The 19,823-nt window shown below is 31.6% G+C and overlaps 1 protein-coding gene across 1 annotated transcript in view; it reads left to right on the top strand.

Moving 5' to 3' along the window:
• The window catches only part of LOC143242347 (caprin-1-like), a 19,546-nt gene extending 803 nt beyond the window's left edge, over positions 1–18,743 (top strand). Inside the window, exons 2-4 of the mRNA XM_076485704.1 lie at positions 17,076–17,237; positions 17,618–17,786; positions 18,541–18,743. Coding sequence (XP_076341819.1) covers positions 17,076–17,237; positions 17,618–17,786; positions 18,541–18,743 — 534 coding nt within the window. The remainder of the gene's footprint in view (positions 1–17,075; positions 17,238–17,617; positions 17,787–18,540) is intronic.
• The last annotated feature ends 1,080 nt before the right edge of the window (positions 18,744–19,823 follow it).

The raw sequence follows: 19,823 nt of genomic DNA, 5'->3' as shown, positions 1-19,823 counted from the left end.
AAGACCTGCTGACCATATTATACAGTGTGAAACTGTTTTGATTGATAAGACAGGTTGAGTAAACACATTCTGTTACTGTTTTAATGAAGACCTGCTGACCATATTATACAGTATGAAACTGTTTTGACTGATAAGACAGGTTGAATATAACACATTTTATTACTGTTTTAATGAAGACCTGCTGACCATATTATACAGTATGAAACTGTTTTGACTGATAAGACAGGTTGAATATAACACATTTTATTACTGTTTTAATGAAGACCTGCTGACCATATTATACAGTATGAAACTGTTTTGACTGATAAGACAGGTTGAATATAACACATTTTATTACTGTTTGAATGAAGACCTGCTGACCATATTATACTGTATGAAACTGTTTTGACTGATAAGACAGGTTGAATATAACACATTTTGTTACTGTTTTAATGAAGACCTGCTGACCATATTATACAGTGTGAAACTGTTTTGACTGATAAGACAGGTTGAGTAAACACATTCTGTTACTGTTTTAATGAAGACCTGCTGACCATATTATACAGTATGAAACTGTTTTGATTGATAAGACAGGTTGAGTAAACACGTTTTGTTACTGTTTTAATGAAGACCTGCTGACCATATTATACAGTATGAAACTGTTTTGATTGATAAGACAGGTTGAGTAAACACATTTTGTTACTGTTTTAATGAAGACCTGCTGACCATATTATACAGTATGAAACTGTTTTGATTGATAAGACAGGTTGAGTAAACACATTTTGTTACTGTTTTAATGAAGACCTGCTGACCATATTATACAGTGTGAAACTGTTTTGACTGATAAGACAGGTTGAGTAAACACATTCTGTTACTGTTTTAATGAAGACCTGCTGACCATATTATACAGTATGAAACTGTTTTGACTGATAAGACAGGTTGAATATAACACATTTTATTACTGTTTTAATGAAGACCTGCTGACCATATTATACAGTATGAAACTGTTTTGACTGATAAGACAGGTTGAATATAACACATTTTATTACTGTTTTAATGAAGACCTGCTGACCATATTATACAGTATGAAACTGTTTTGACTGATAAGACAGGTTGAATATAACACATTTTATTACTGTTTTAATGAAGACCTGCTGACCATATTATACTGTATGAAACTGTTTTGACTGATAAGACAGGTTGAATATAACACATTTTGTTACTGTTTTAATGAAGACCTGCTGACCATATTATACAGTGTGAAACTGTTTTGACTGATAAGACAGGTTGAGTAAACACATTCTGTTACTGTTTTAATGAAGACCTGCTGACCATATTATACAGTATGAAACTGTTTTGATTGATAAGACAGGTTGAGTAAACACATTTTGTTACTGTTTTAATGAAGACCTGCTGACCATATTATACTGTATGAAACTGTTTTGATTGATAAGACAGGTTGAGTAAACACGTTTTGTTACTGTTTTAATGAAGACCTGCTGACCATATTATACAGTATGAAACTGTTTTGATTGATAAGACAGGTTGAGTAAACACATTTTGTTACTGTTTTAATGAAGACCTGCTGACCATATTATACAGTGTGAAACTGTTTTGACTGATAAGACAGGTTGAGTAAACACATTCTGTTACTGTTTTAATGAAGACCTGCTGACCATATTATACAGTATGAAACTGTTTTGACTGATAAGACAGGTTGAATATAACACATTTTATTACTGTTTTAATGAAGACCTGCTGACCATATTATACAGTATGAAACTGTTTTGACTGATAAGACAGGTTGAATATAACACATTTTATTACTGTTTTAATGAAGACCTGCTGACCATATTATACAGTATGAAACTGTTTTGATTGATAAGACAGGTTGAGTAAACACATTTTGTTACTGTTTTAATGAAGACCTGCTGACCATATTATACAGTGTGAAACTGTTTTGACTGATAAGACAGGTTGAGTAAACACATTCTGTTACTGTTTTAATGAAGACCTGCTGACCATATTATACAGTATGAAACTGTTTTGATTGATAAGACAGGTTGAGTAAACACATTTTGTTACTGTTTTAATGAAGACCTGCTGACCATATTATACAGTATGAAACTGTTTTGATTGATAAGACAGGTTGAGTAAAACACATTTTGTTACTGTTTTAATGAAGACCTGCTGACCATATTATACAGTATGAAACTGTTTTGATTGATAAGACAGGTTGAATATAACACATTTTATTACTGTTTTAATGAAGACCTGCTGACCATATTATACAGTATGAAACTGTTTTGACTGATAAGACAGGTTGAATATAACACATTTTGTTACTGTTTTAATGAAGACCTGCTGACCATATTATACAGTATGAAACTGTTTTGACTGATAAGACAGGTTGAATATAACACATTTTATTACTGTTTTAATGAAGACCTGCTGACCATATTATACAGTATGAAACTGTTTTGACTGATAAGACAGGTTGAATATAACACATTTTATTACTGTTTTAATGAAGACCTGCTGACCATATTATACAGTGTGAAACTGTTTTGATTGATAAGACAGGTTGAGTAAACACATTCTGTTACTGTTTTAATGAAGACCTGCTGACCATATTATACAGTGTGAAACTGTTTTGATTGATAAGACAGGTTGAGTAAACACATTCTGTTACTGTTTTAATGAAGACCTGCTGACCATATTATACAGTATGAAACTGTTTTGACTGATAAGACAGGTTGAATATAACACATTTTATTACTGTTTTAATGAATACCTGCTGACCATATTATACAGTGTGAAACTCTTTTGACTGATAAGACAGGTTGAATATAACACATTTTATTACTGTTTTAATGAAGACCTGCTGACCATATTATACAGTATGAAACTGTTTTGACTGATAAGACAGGTTGAATATAACACATTTTATTACTGTTTTAATGAAGACCTGCTGACCATATTATACAGTGTGAAACTGTTTTGATTGATAAGACAGGTTGAGTAAACACATTCTGTTACTGTTTTAATGAAGACCTGCTGACCATATTATACAGTGTGAAACTGTTTTGATTGATAAGACAGGTTGAGTAAACACATTCTGTTACTGTTTTAATGAAGACCTGCTGACCATATTATACAGTATGAAACTGTTTTGACTGATAAGACAGGTTGAATATAACACATTTTATTACTGTTTTAATGAAGACCTGCTGACCATATTATACAGTATGAAACTGTTTTGACTGATAAGACAGGTTGAATATAACACATTTTATTACTGTTTTAATGAAGACCTGCTGACCATATTATACAGTGTGAAACTGTTTTGATTGATAAGACAGGTTGAGTAAACACATTCTGTTACTGTTTTAATGAAGACCTGCTGACCATATTATACAGTGTGAAACTGTTTTGATTGATAAGACAGGTTGAGTAAACACATTCTGTTACTGTTTTAATGAAGACCTGCTGACCATATTATACAGTATGAAACTGTTTTGACTGATAAGACAGGTTGAATATAACACATTTTATTACTGTTTTAATGAATACCTGCTGACCATATTATACAGTATGAAACTGTTTTGACTGATAAGACAGGTTGAGTAAACACATTCTGTTACTGTTTTAATGAAGACCTGCTGACCATATTATACAGTATGAAACTGTTTTGACTGATAAGACAGGTTGAATATAACACATTTTATTACTGTTTTAATGAAGACCTGCTGACCATATTATACAGTATGAAACTGTTTTGACTGATAAGACAGGTTGAATATAACACATTTTATTACTGTTTTAATGAAGACCTGCTGACCATATTATACAGTGTGAAACTGTTTTGATTGATAAGACAGGTTGAGTAAACACATTCTGTTACTGTTTTAATGAAGACCTGCTGACCATATTATACAGTGTGAAACTGTTTTGATTGATAAGACAGGTTGAGTAAACACATTCTGTTACTGTTTTAATGAAGACCTGCTGACCATATTATACAGTATGAAACTGTTTTGACTGATAAGACAGGTTGAATATAACACATTTTATTACTGTTTTAATGAAGACCTGCTGACCATATTATACAGTATGAAACTGTTTTGACTGATAAGACAGGTTGAATATAACACATTTTATTACTGTTTTAATGAAGACCTGCTGACCATATTATACAGTATGAAACTGTTTTGACTGATAAGACAGGTTGAATATAACACATTTTATTACTGTTTTAATGAAGACCTGCTGACCATATTATACTGTATGAAACTGTTTTGACTGATAAGACAGGTTGAATATAACACATTTTGTTACTGTTTTAATGAAGACCTGCTGACCATATTATACAGTGTGAAACTGTTTTGATTGATAAGACAGGTTGAGTAAACACATTCTGTTACTGTTTTAATGAAGACCTGCTGACCATATTATACAGTATGAAACTGTTTTGACTGATAAGACAGGTTGAATATAACACATTTTATTACTGTTTTAATGAAGACCTGCTGACCATATTATACAGTATGAAACTGTTTTGACTGATAAGACAGGTTGAATATAACACATTTTATTACTGTTTTAATGAAGACCTGCTGACCATATTATACAGTATGAAACTGTTTTGACTGATAAGACAGGTTGAATATAACACATTTTATTACTGTTTTAATGAAGACCTGCTGACCATATTATACAGTATGAAACTGTTTTGACTGATAAGACAGGTTGAATATAACACATTTTATTACTGTTTTAATGAAGACCTGCTGACCATATTATACAGTGTGAAACTGTTTTGACTGATAAGACAGGTTGAGTAAACACATTCTGTTACTGTTTTAATGAAGACCTGCTGACCATATTATACAGTATGAAACTGTTTTGATTGATAAGACAGGTTGAGTAAACACATTCTGTTACTGTTTTAATGAAGACCTGCTGACCATATTATACAGTATGAAACTGTTTTGACTGATAAGACAGGTTGAATATAACATTTTATTACTGTTTTAATGAAGACCTGCTGACCATATTATACAGTATGAAACTGTTTTGACTGATAAGACAGGTTGAATATAACACATTTTATTACTGTTTTAATGAAGACCTGCTGACCATATTATACAGTATGAAACTTTTTTGACTGATAAGACAGGTTGAATATAACACATTTTATTACTGTTTTAATGAAGACCTGCTGACCATATTATACAGTGTGAAACTGTTTTGACTGATAAGACAGGTTGAGTAAACACATTCTGTTACTGTTTTAATGAAGACCTGCTGACCATATTATACAGTATGAAACTGTTTTGATTGATAAGACAGGTTGAGTAAACACGTTTTGTTACTGTTTTAATGAAGACCTGCTGACCATATTATACAGTATGAAACTGTTTTGATTGATAAGACAGGTTGAGTAAACACATTTTGTTACTGTTTTAATGAAGACCTGCTGACCATATTATACAGTATGAAACTGTTTTGATTGATAAGACAGGTTGAGTAAACACATTTTGTTACTGTTTTAATGAAGACCTGCTGACCATATTATACAGTATGAAACTGTTTTGACTGATAAGACAGGTTGAGTAAACACATTTTGTTACTGTTTTAATGAAGACCTGCTGACCATATTATACAGTATGAAACTGTTTTGACTGATAAGACAGGTTGAATATAACACATTTTATTACTGTTTTAATGAAGACCTGCTGACCATATTATACAGTATGAAACTGTTTTGACTGATAAGACAGGTTGAATATAACACATTTTATTACTGTTTTAATGAAGACCTGCTGACCATATTATACAGTATGAAACTGTTTTGATTGATAAGACAGGTTGACTGTTTTAATGAAACACATTTTGTTACTGTTTTAATGAAGACCTGCTGACCATATTATACAGTATGAAACTGTTTTGATTGATAAGACAGGTTGAGTAAACACATTTTGTTACTGTTTTAATGAAGACCTGCTGACCATATTATACAGTATGAAACTGTTTTGATTGATAAGACAGGTTGAGTAAACACATTTTGTTACTGTTTTAATGAAGACCTGCTGACCATATTATACAGTATGAAACTGTTTTGATTGATAAGACAGGTTGAATATAACACATTTTGTTACTGTTTTAATGAAGACCTGCTGACCATATTATACAGTATGAAACTGTTTTGACTGATAAGACAGGTTGAATATAACACATTTTATTACTGTTTTAATGAAGACCTGCTGACCATATTATACAGTATGAAACTGTTTTGACTGATAAGACAGGTTGAATATAACACATTTTATTACTGTTTTAATGAAGACCTGCTGACCATATTATACAGTATGAAACTGTTTTGATTGATAAGACAGGTTGAGTAAACACATTTTGTTACTGTTTTAATGAAGACCTGCTGACCATATTATACAGTGTGAAACTGTTTTGATTGATAAGACAGGTTGAGTAAACACATTCTGTTACTGTTTTAATGAAGACCTGCTGACCATATTATACAGTATGAAACTGTTTTGACTGATAAGACAGGTTGAATATAACACATTTTATTACTGTTTTAATGAAGACCTGCTGACCATATTATACAGTATGAAACTGTTTTGACTGATAAGACAGGTTGAATATAACACATTTTATTACTGTTTTAATGAAGACCTGCTGACCATATTATACAGTATGAAACTGTTTTGACTGATAAGACAGGTTGAATATAACACATTTTATTACTGTTTTAATGAAGACCTGCTGACCATATTATACTGTATGAAACTGTTTTGACTGATAAGACAGGTTGAATATAACACATTTTGTTACTGTTTTAATGAAGTCCTGCTGACCATATTATACAGTATGAAACTGTTTTGATTGATAAGACAGGTTGAATATAACACATTTTATTACTGTTTTAATGAAGACCTGCTGGCCATATTATACAGTATGAAACTGTTTTGACTGATAAGACAGGTTGAATATAACACATTTTATTACTGTTTTAATGAAGACCTGCTGACCATATTATACAGTATGAAACTGTTTTGATTGATAAGACAGGTTGAGTAAACACATTTTGTTACTGTTTTAATGAAGACCTGCTGACCATATTATACAGTGTGAAACTGTTTTGACTGATAAGACAGGTTGAGTAAACACATTCTGTTACTGTTTTAATGAAGACCTGCTGACCATATTATACAGTATGAAACTATTTTGATTGATAAGACAGGTTGAGTAAACACATTTTGTTACTGTTTTAATGAAGACCTGCTGACCATATTATACAGTATGAAACTGTTTTGATTGATAAGACAGGTTGAGTAAACACATTTTGTTACTGTTTTAATGAAGACCTGCTGACCATATTATACAGTATGAAACTGTTTTGATTGATAAGACAGGTTGAGTAAACACATTTTGTTACTGTTTTAATGAAGACCTGCTGACCATATTATACAGTATGAAACTGTTTTGATTGATAAGACAGGTTGAGTAAACACGTTTTGTTACTGTTTTAATGAAGACCTGCTGACCATATTATACAGTATGAAACTGTTTTGATTGATAAGACAGGTTGAATATAACACATTTTATTACTGTTTTAATGAAGACCTGCTGACCATATTATACAGTATGAAACTGTTTTGACTGATAAGACAGGTTGAATATAACACATTTTATTACTGTTTTAATGAAGACCTGCTGACCATATTATACAGTATGAAACTGTTTTGACTGATAAGACAGGTTGAATATAACACATTTTATTACTGTTTTAATGAAGACCTGCTGACCATATTATACAGTATGAAACTGTTTTGACTGATAAGACAGGTTGAATATAACACATTTTATTACTGTTTTAATGAAGACCTGCTGACCATATTATACAGTGTGAAACTGTTTTGATTGATAAGACAGGTTGAGTAAACACATTCTGTTACTGTTTTAATGAAGACCTGCTGACCATATTATACAGTGTGAAACTGTTTTGATTGATAAGACAGGTTGAGTAAACACATTTTGTTACTGTTTTAATGAAGACCTGCTGACCATATTATACAGTATGAAACTGTTTTGACTGATAAGACAGGTTGAATATAACACATTTTATTACTGTTTTAATGAAGACCTGCTGACCATATTATACAGTATGAAACTGTTTTGACTGATAAGACAGGTTGAATATAACACATTTTATTACTGTTTTAATGAAGACCTGCTGACCATATTATACAGTATGAAACTGTTTTGACTGATAAGACAGGTTGAATATAACACATTTTATTACTGTTTTAATGAAGACCTGCTGACCATATTATACTGTATGAAACTGTTTTGACTGATAAGACAGGTTGAATATAACACATTTTGTTACTGTTTTAATGAAGACCTGCTGACCATATTATACAGTATGAAACTGTTTTGATTGATAAGACAGGTTGAGTAAACACATTTTGTTACTGTTTTAATGAAGACCTGCTGACCATATTATACAGTATGAAACTGTTTTGACTGATAAGACAGGTTGAGTAAACACATTTTGTTACTGTTTTAATGAAGACCTGCTGACCATATTATACAGTATGAAACTGTTTTGACTGATAAGACAGGTTGAATATAACACATTTTATTACTGTTTTAATGAAGACCTGCTGACCATATTATACAGTATGAAACTGTTTTGATGATAAGACAGGTTGAATAAACACATTTTGTTACTGTTTTAATGAAGACCTGCTGACCATATTATACAGTATGAAACTGTTTTGACTGATAAGACAGGTTGAATATAACACATTTTATTACTGTTTTAATGAAGACCTGCTGACCATATTATACAGTATGAAACTGTTTTGACTGATAAGACAGGTTGACCATATTAACACATTTTATTACTGTTTTAATGAAGACCTGCTGACCATATTATACAGTATGAAACTGTTTTGACTGATAAGACAGGTTGAATATAACACATTTTATTACTGTTTTAATGAAGACCTGCTGACCATATTATACAGTATGAAACTGTTTTTTGACAGGTTGATAAGACAGGTTGAGTAAACTGTTTTGACACAGGTTGAATATAACACATTTTATTACTGTTTTAATGAAGACCTGCTGACCATATTATACAGTATGAAACTGTTTTGACTGATAAGACAGGTTGAATATAACACATTTTATTACTGTTTTAATGAAGACCTGCTGACCATATTATACAGTATGAAACTGTTTTGACTGATAAGACAGGTTGAATATAACACATTTTATTACTGTTTTAATGAAGACCTGCTGACCATATTATACAGTATGAAACTGTTTTGAGGTTGATAAGACAGGTTGACCTGCTATAACACATTTTGTTACTGTTTTAATGAAGACCTGCTGACCATATTATACAGTATGAAACTGTTTTGACTGATAAGACAGGTTGAATATAACACATTTTATTACTGTTTTAATGAAGACCTGCTGACCATATTATACAGTATGAAACTGTTTTGACTGATAAGACAGGTTGAATATAACACATTTTATTACTGTTTTAATGAAGACCTGCTGACCATATTATACAGTATGAAACTGTTTTGACTGATAAGACAGGTTGAATATAACACATTTTATTACTGTTTTAATGAAGACCTGCTGACCATATTATACAGTGTGAAACTGTTTTGATTGATAAGACAGGTTGAGTAAACACATTTTGTTACTGTTTTAATGAAGACCTGCTGACCATATTATACAGTATGAAACTGTTTTGATTGATAAGACAGGTTGAGTAAACACATTTTGTTACTGTTTTAATGAAGACCTGCTGACCATATTATACAGTATGAAACTGTTTTGACTGATAAGACAGGTTGAATATAACACATTTTATTACTGTTTTAATGAAGACCTGCTGACCATATTATACAGTATGAAACTGTTTTGACTGATAAGACAGGTTGAATATAACACATTTTATTACTGTTTTAATGAAGACCTGCTGACCATATTATACAGTATGAAACTGTTTTGATTGATAAGACAGGTTGAGTAAACACATTTTGTTACTGTTTTAATGAAGACCTGCTGACCATATTATACAGTATGAAACTGTTTTGACTGATAAGACAGGTTGAATAAACACATTTTATTACTGTTTTAATGAAGACCTGCTGACCATATTATACAGTATGAAACTGTTTTGACTGATAAGACAGGTTGAATATAACACATTTTATTACTGTTTTAATGAAGACCTGCTGACCATATTATACAGTATGAAACTGTTTTGACTGATAAGACAGGTTGAATATAACACATTTTATTACTGTTTTAATGAAGACCTGCTGACCATATTATACAGTATGAAACTGTTTTGACTGATAAGACAGGTTGAATATAACACATTTTATTACTGTTTTAATGAAGACCTGCTGACCATATTATACAGTATGAAACTGTTTTGACTGATAAGACAGGTTGAATATAACACATTTTATTACTGTTTTAATGAAGACCTGCTGACCATATTATACAGTATGAAACTGTTTTGATTGATAAGACAGGTTGAATAAACACATTTTGTTACTGTTTTAATGAAGACCTGCTGACCATATTATACAGTATGAAACTGTTTTGATTGATAAGACAGGTTGAGTAAACACATTCTGTTACTGTTTTAATGAAGACCTGCTGACCATATTATACAGTATGAAACTGTTTTGACTGATAAGACAGGTTGAATATAACACATTTTATTACTGTTTTAATGAAGACCTGCTGACCATATTATACAGTATGAAACTGTTTTGACTGATAAGACAGGTTGAATATAACACATTTTATTACTGTTTTAATGAAGACCTGCTGACCATATTATACAGTATGAAACTGTTTTGACTGATAAGACAGGTTGAATATAACACATTTTGTTACTGTTTTAATGAAGACCTGCTGACCATATTATACAGTGATGAAACTGTTTTGACTGATAAGACAGGTTGAGTAAACACATTTTGTTACTGTTTTAATGAAGACCTGCTGACCATATTATACAGTATGAAACTGTTTTGACTGATAAGACAGGTTGAATATAACACATTTTATTACTGTTTTAATGAAGACCTGCTGACCATATTATACAGTATGAAACTGTTTTGACTGATAAGACAGGTTGAATATGAAACACATTTTAGTTACTGTTTTAATGAAGACCTGCTGACCATATTATACAGTATGAAACTGTTTTGACTGATAAGACAGGTTGAATATAACACATTTTATTACTGTTTTAATGAAGACCTGCTGACCATATTATACAGTATGAAACTGTTTTGACTGATAAGACAGGTTGAATATAACACATTTTATTACTGTTTTAATGAAGACCTGCTGACCATATTATACAGTATGAAACTGTTTTGATTGATAAGACAGGTTGAGTAAACACATTTTGTTACTGTTTTAATGAAGACCTGCTGACCATATTATACAGTATGAAACTGTTTTGATTGATAAGACAGGTTGAGTAAACACATTTTGTTACTGTTTTAATGAAGACCTGCTGACCATATTATACAGTATGAAACTGTTTTGACTGATAAGACAGGTTGAATAAACACATTTTATTACTGTTTTAATGAAGACCTGCTGACCATATTATACAGTATGAAACTGTTTTGACTGATAAGACAGGTTGAATATAACACATTTTATTACTGTTTTAATGAAGACCTGCTGACCATATTATACAGTATGAAACTGTTTTGACTGATAAGACAGGTTGAATATAACACATTTTATTACTGTTTTAATGAAGACCTGCTGACCATATTATACAGTATGAAACTGTTTTGACTGATAAGACAGGTTGAATATAACACATTTTATTACTGTTTTAATGAAGACCTGCTGACCATATTATACAGTATGAAACTGTTTTGATTGATAAGACAGGTTGAGTAAACACATTTTGTTACTGTTTTAATGAAGACCTGCTGACCATATTATACAGTATGAAACTGTTTTGATTGATAAGACAGGTTGAGTAAACACATTTTGTTACTGTTTTAATGAAGACCTGCTGACCATATTATACAGTATGAAACTGTTTTGATTGATAAGACAGGTTGAGTAAACACATTTTGTTACTGTTTTAATGAAGACCTGCTGACCATATTATACAGTATGAAACTGTTTTGACTGATAAGACAGGTTGAGTAAACACATTTTGAATATAACACATTTTATTACTGTTTTAATGAAGACCTGCTGACCATATTATACAGTATGAAACTGTTTTGACTGATAAGACAGGTTGAATATAACACATTTTATTACTGTTTTAATGAAGACCTGCTGACCATATTATACAGTATGAAACTGTTTTGATTGATAAGACAGGTTGAGTAAACACATTTTGTTACTGTTTTAATGAAGACCTGCTGACCATATTATACAGTATGAAACTGTTTTGATTGATAAGACAGGTTGACAGGTTGTAAACACATTTTGTTACTGTTTTAATGAAGACCTGCTGACCATATTATACAGTATGAAACTGTTTTGATTGATAAGACAGGTTGAATATAACACATTTTATTACTGTTTTAATGAAGACCTGCTGACCATATTATACAGTATGAAACTGTTTTGATTGATAAGACAGGTTGAATATAACACATTTTATTACTGTTTTAATGAAGACCTGCTGACCATATTATACAGTATGAAACTGTTTTGACTGATAAGACAGGTTGAATATAACACATTTTATTACTGTTTTAATGAAGACCTGCTGACCATATTATACAGTATGAAACTGTTTTGACTGATAAGACAGGTTGAATATAACACATTTTATTACTGTTTTAATGAAGACCTGCTGACCATATTATACAGTATGAAACTGTTTTGATTGATAAGACAGGTTGAGTAAACACATTTTGTTACTGTTTTAATGAAGACCTGCTGACCATATTATACAGTGTGAAACTGTTTTGATTGATAAGACAGGTTGAGTAAACACATTCTGTTACTGTTTTAATGAAGACCTGCTGACCATATTATACAGTATGAAACTGTTTTGACTGATAAGACAGGTTGAATATAACACATTTTATTACTGTTTTAATGAAGACCTGCTGACCATATTATACAGTATGAAACTGTTTTGACTGATAAGACAGGTTGAATATAACACATTTTATTACTGTTTTAATGAAGACCTGCTGACCATATTATACAGTATGAAACTGTTTTGACTGATAAGACAGGTTGAATATAACACATTTTATTACTGTTTTAATGAAGACCTGCTGACCATATTATACAGTATGAAACTGTTTTGACTGATAAGACAGGTTGAATATAACACATTTTGTTACTGTTTTAATGAAGACCTGCTGACCATATTATACAGTATGAAACTGTTTTGATTGATAAGACAGGTTGAATATAACACATTTTATTACTGTTTTAATGAAGACCTGCTGACCATATTATACAGTATGAAACTGTTTTGACTGATAAGACAGGTTGAATATAACACATTTTATTACTGTTTTAATGAAGACCTGCTGACCATATTATACAGTATGAAACTGTTTTGATTGATAAGACAGGTTGAGTAAACACATTTTATTACTGTTTTAATGAAGACCTGCTGACCATATTATACAGTATGAAACTGTTTTGACTGATAAGACAGGTTGAGTAAACACATTTTGTTACTGTTTTAATGAAGACCTGCTGACCATATTATACAGTATGAAACTGTTTTGATTGATAAGACAGGTTGAGTAAACACATTTTGTTACTGTTTTAATGAAGACCTGCTGACCATATTATACAGTATGAAACTGTTTTGATTGATAAGACAGGTTGAGTAAACACATTTTGTTACTGTTTTAATGAAGACCTGCTGACCATATTATACAGTATGAAACTGTTTTGATTGATAAGACAGGTTGAGTAAACACATTTTGTTACTGTTTTAATGAAGACCTGCTGACCATATTATACAGTATGAAACTGTTTTGATTGATAAGACAGGTTGAGTAAACACGTTTTGTTACTGTTTTAATGAAGACCTGCTGACCATATTATACAGTATGAAACTGTTTTGATTGATAAGACAGGTTGAATATAACACATTTTATTACTGTTTTAATGAAGACCTGCTGACCATATTATACAGTATGAAACTGTTTTGACTGATAAGACAGGTTGAATATAACACATTTTATTACTGTTTTAATGAAGACCTGCTGACCATATTATACAGTATGAAACTGTTTTGACTGATAAGACAGGTTGAATATAACACATTTTATTACTGTTTTAATGAAGACCTGCTGACCATATTATACAGTATGAAACTGTTTTGACTGATAAGACAGGTTGAATATAACACATTTTATTACTGTTTTAATGAAGACCTGCTGACCATATTATACAGTGTGAAACTGTTTTGATTGATAAGACAGGTTGAGTAAACACATTCTGTTACTGTTTTAATGAAGACCTGCTGACCATATTATACAGTGTGAAACTGTTTTGATTGATAAGACAGGTTGAGTAAACACATTTTGTTACTGTTTTAATGAAGACCTGCTGACCATATTATACAGTATGAAACTGTTTTGACTGATAAGACAGGTTGAATATAACACATTTTATTACTGTTTTAATGAAGACCTGCTGACCATATTATACAGTATGAAACTGTTTTGACTGATAAGACAGGTTGAATATAACACATTTTATTACTGTTTTAATGAAGACCTGCTGACCATATTATACAGTATGAAACTGTTTTGACTGATAAGACAGGTTGAATATAACACATTTTATTACTGTTTTAATGAAGACCTGCTGACCATATTATACTGTATGAAACTGTTTTGACTGATAAGACAGGTTGAATATAACACATTTTGTTACTGTTTTAATGAAGACCTGCTGACCATATTATACAGTATGAAACTGTTTTGATTGATAAGACAGGTTGAGTAAACACATTTTGTTACTGTTTTAATGAAGACCTGCTGACCATATTATACAGTGTGAAACTGTTTTGACTGATAAGACAGGTTGAGTAAACACATTCTGTTACTGTTTTAATGAAGACCTGCTGACCATATTATACAGTATGAAACTGTTTTGACTGATAAGACAGGTTGAATATAACACATTTTATTACTGTTTTAATGAAGACCTGCTGACCATATTATACAGTATGAAACTGTTTTGATTGATAAGACAGGTTGAGTAAACACGTTTTGTTACTGTTTTAATGAAGACCTGCTGACCATATTATACTGTATGAAACTCTTTTGACTGATAAGACAGGTTGAATATAACACATTTTATTACTGTTTTAATGAAGACCTGCTGACCATATTATACAGTATGAAACTGTTTTGACTGATAAGACAGGTTGAATATAACACATTTTATTACTGTTTTAATGAAGACCTGCTGACCATATTATACAGTGTGAAACTGTTTTGATTGATAAGACAGGTTGAGTAAACACATTCTGTTACTGTTTTAATGAAGACCTGCTGACCATATTATACAGTGTGAAACTGTTTTGATTGATAAGACAGGTTGAGTAAACACATTCTGTTACTGTTTTAATGAAGACCTGCTGACCATATTATACAGTATGAAACTGTTTTGACTGATAAGACAGGTTGAATATAACACATTTTATTACTGTTTTAATGAAGACCTGCTGACCATATTATACAGTATGAAACTGTTTTGACTGATAAGACAGGTTGAATATAACACATTTTATTACTGTTTTAATGAAGACCTGCTGACCATATTATACAGTATGAAACTGTTTTGACTGATAAGACAGGTTGAATATAACACATTTTATTACTGTTTTAATGAAGACCTGCTGACCATATTATACAGTATGAAACTGTTTTGACTGATAAGACAGGTTGAATATAACACATTTTATTACTGTTTTAATGAAGACCTGCTGACCATATTATACAGTATGAAACTGTTTTGATTGATAAGACAGGTTGAGTAAACACGTTTTGTTACTGTTTTAATGAAGACCTGCTGACCATATTATACTGTATGAATCTGTTTTGATTGATAAGACAGGTTGAGTAAACACGTTTTGTTACTATTTTAATGAAGACCTGCTGACCATATTATACAGTATGAAACTGTTTTGATTGATAAGACAGGTTGAATATAACACATTTTATTACTGTTTTAATGAATACCTGCTGACCATGTTATACTGTATGAAACTGTTTTGACTGATAAGAGAGGTTGAATATAACACATTTTATTACTGTTTTAATGAAGACCTGCTGACCATATTATACTGTATGAAACTGTTTTGACTGATAAGACAGGTTGAATATAACACATTTTGTTACTGTTTTAATGAAGTCCTGCTGACCATGTTATACAGTATGAAACTGTTTTGATTGATAAGACAGGTTGAGTAAACACATTTTGTTACTGTTTTAATGAAGACCTGCTGACCATATTATACAGTGTGAAACTGTTTGACTGATAAGACAGGTTGAGTAAACACATTCTGTTACTGTTTTAATGAAGACCTGCTGACCATATTATACAGTATGAAACTGTTTTGACTGATAAGACAGGTTGAATATAACACATTTTATTACTGTTTTAATGAAGACCTGCTGACCATATTATACAGTATGAAACTGTTTTGACTGATAAGACAGGTTGAATATAACACATTTTATTACTGTTTTAATGAAGACCTGCTGACCATATTATACAGTATGAAACTGTTTTGACTGATAAGACAGGTTGAATATAACACATTTTGTTACTGTTTTAATGAAGACCTGCTGACCATATTATACAGTATGAAACTGTTTTGACTGATAAGACAGGTTGAATATAACACATTTTATTACTGTTTTAATGAAGACCTGCTGACCATATTATACAGTGTGAAACTGTTTTGACTGATAAGACAGGTTGAGTAAACACATTCTGTTACTGTTTTAATGAAGACCTGCTGACAATCTTGTATGATGTTTGTGTAGGCTAGTAAACATCAGAAGAAAGTTGCAAAGAGGGAACGGTTTGAGAAACAACAAGAGGATATCAGAGTTTTCAAAGAAGTTCTTCTCATGCAAGATGTGCTAAAGAGAATGAGCACCAAAGATGTTCAGGATCAATTTGTGAGAGGTGCTAATAAATCACTTGTAAGTACATAAATCTTATCATAGTATTATCACATCTGCTCTTCATCATTATTATCTCTGATATATGTAAGTATTAAGGTAGATTGGGTTTCACAAACAGTTCTACCCATTAGCCAGATCAATGGGTGGTTTCTAAATTTAAGGTAGGACTTCAGTGTGTATGTGGGCTTGTACAAATTAACTCTTCTAATTTATGAAATGCTGTATTTTATCTGGATGTTTTAGTTTGCTTATCTACTTGTTTTCTGTGAATGATTAATTACATGTTCTGTTGTCTGTAAGCCTTTTTTCTAGCTGAATTAAAATAATTTTATGTGTAATTTTATCCTCAAACAATATCTATGTATAGAAAGTTAACTGTTTTTCCTTTCTGGTAATAGGAGCTGAGTGCAAAGGACTTGAGGAACTTTGATGAGCTCTTTAAACTGGTTTCACTTGAGAGAGGGATGAAAGAAGGAGATGCGTCATTTAAGGAGCAGCTGAGCATGGCTTCAGAACATCTGATAAGTTTGATTGAAGGGAAGAACAAAGAAGTTCTTGGAACAACTTGTATCCTTAAAGAAAATGGGTATTCTTCGTTCTAGGTAACCTAGTAGTCTTGGTTTGTGTATTCTTGGTTCTAGGAAACGTAGTAGTCTTGGTTTTCTTATAAACTAAATGTGTATTCTTGGTTCTAGGAAACGTAGTAGTCTTGGTTTGTGTATTCTTGGTTCTAGGAAACGTAGTAGTCTTGGTTTGCTTATAAACTGTTTTTACAAATTATCATATATTAGAACTTTGTACTAAAGAAAATATCATTTGTCATTCCAACTAACATATGCTTGTTAGATAGCATCTGTTTATCTGATTTCCTTTTCAGGTTCATAAGTGACTGATTGATATTGTAGTTTATCCTTTTGTTCAAAGCTGAATCTGTTATTTTGAATTCTTGCTAACTGTGATGTTTAAGGACCCAATAGTTTCCTTATTTATTCTAACAATTCTAGTGACCAAGTCTAACTTTGAACTGTTGCTAACTGTGACACACCAGACTAAACAGCTTACTGGTATTCTCCAGATAAGAAATTATTGTTATGCTAGGACTTTCCTGTCAAGTAGTATGCATGTCATATGTATAATACGTGGAATGATGACAAACTTTAAAAGTTGTTATCCACACTTAGAAAATGTGCATATTAATACAGAACTCTTATGTTCATCTTGTGGAAATAAGTGATGTTTTGTAGACTACAGAGATGAACAATGCTGGAATCACGTAAAATAATAAATCTTCAACATGTGAAAACCTTGACACTTCACACAGACAAATATATGAAAGAGCTTTTGCTAAAAATCAATGAGTTTGGCTGCTTTGATTGTTTGTGTGAAATACAGGACAGAGAGAAGTACAACTTTTCTGATAAGTTTGTCACAGAAACAAATGAAGAAACCCAACTGGAAATAGAAGTAACCACCACAGAAAATAACCAGGTTAGTAACAATAGTTGTAGCCACACCATAAAATAACCACGTTAGTAATAATAGTTGTAGCCACACCAGAAATTAACCAGGTTATTAATAATAGTTGTAGACACACCAGAAAATAACCAGGTTAGTAGTAATGGTTGTAGGCACATCAGAAAATAAATGGGTCAGTAGTAATGCTTGTAGGCACATCAGAAAATAAACACGTCAAAAGTAATAGGTGTAGGCACACCACAAAATAACCAAGTTAGTAGTAATGGTTCTTGATACACCAGAAAATAACAAGGTTAGTAATGATAGTTCTAGACACATCAGAAAATAATCTGGTTAATAGTAGTACTTGTAGGAATCAGAGAAAGTGTCTGTTATCACAACTTTAAGGGGATGTAGGAACTGGAGAAAGTATATGTTGTCACAACTAGAAGGGGATGTAGGAACTGGAGAAAGTATCTGTTGTCACAACTATAAGGGAATGTACGGACTATAGAAAGAGTCTGTTCTCACAAGTTTAAGAGAATGTAGGGACTATAGAAAGTGCTTGTTGTCACAACTATAAGGGAATGTAGGAACTGGAGAAAGTGTCTGTTGTCACAACTATAAGGGAATGTAGGAACTATAGAAAGTGTCTGTTGTCACAACTATAAGGGAATGTAGGAACTATAGAAAGTGTCTGTTGTCACAACTATAAGGGAATGTAGGAACTGGAGAAAGTGTCTGTTGTCACAACTATAAGAGAATGTAGGAACTATAGAAAATGTCTGTTGTCACAACTATAAGGGAATGTAGAAACTATAGAAAGTGTCTGTTGTCACAACTATAAGAGAATGTAGGGACTATGGAGAAAGTGTCTGTTGTCACAACTATAAGAGAATGTAGGGACTATAGAAAGTGTCTGTTGTCACAACTATAAGGGAATGTAGGGACTATAGAAAGTGTCTGTTGTCACAAGTATAAGGGAATGTAGGGACTATAGAAAGTGTCTGTTGTCACAAGTATAAGGAATGTAGGGACTATAGAAAGTGTCTGTTGTCACAAGTATAAGGGAATGTAGGGACTATAGAAAGAGTCTGTTGTCACAACTATAAAGGAATGTAAGGACTGGAGAAAGTGTCTGTTGTCACA

Source organism: Tachypleus tridentatus, unplaced genomic scaffold (assembly GCF_004210375.1).
Source record: "Tachypleus tridentatus isolate NWPU-2018 unplaced genomic scaffold, ASM421037v1 Hic_cluster_2, whole genome shotgun sequence".
Classification (NCBI taxonomy): Eukaryota; Metazoa; Arthropoda; class Merostomata; order Xiphosura; family Limulidae; genus Tachypleus; species Tachypleus tridentatus.
The sequence above is the reverse complement of the archived record's forward strand: the minus strand, read 5'-3'. Positions and strand labels throughout refer to the sequence as shown.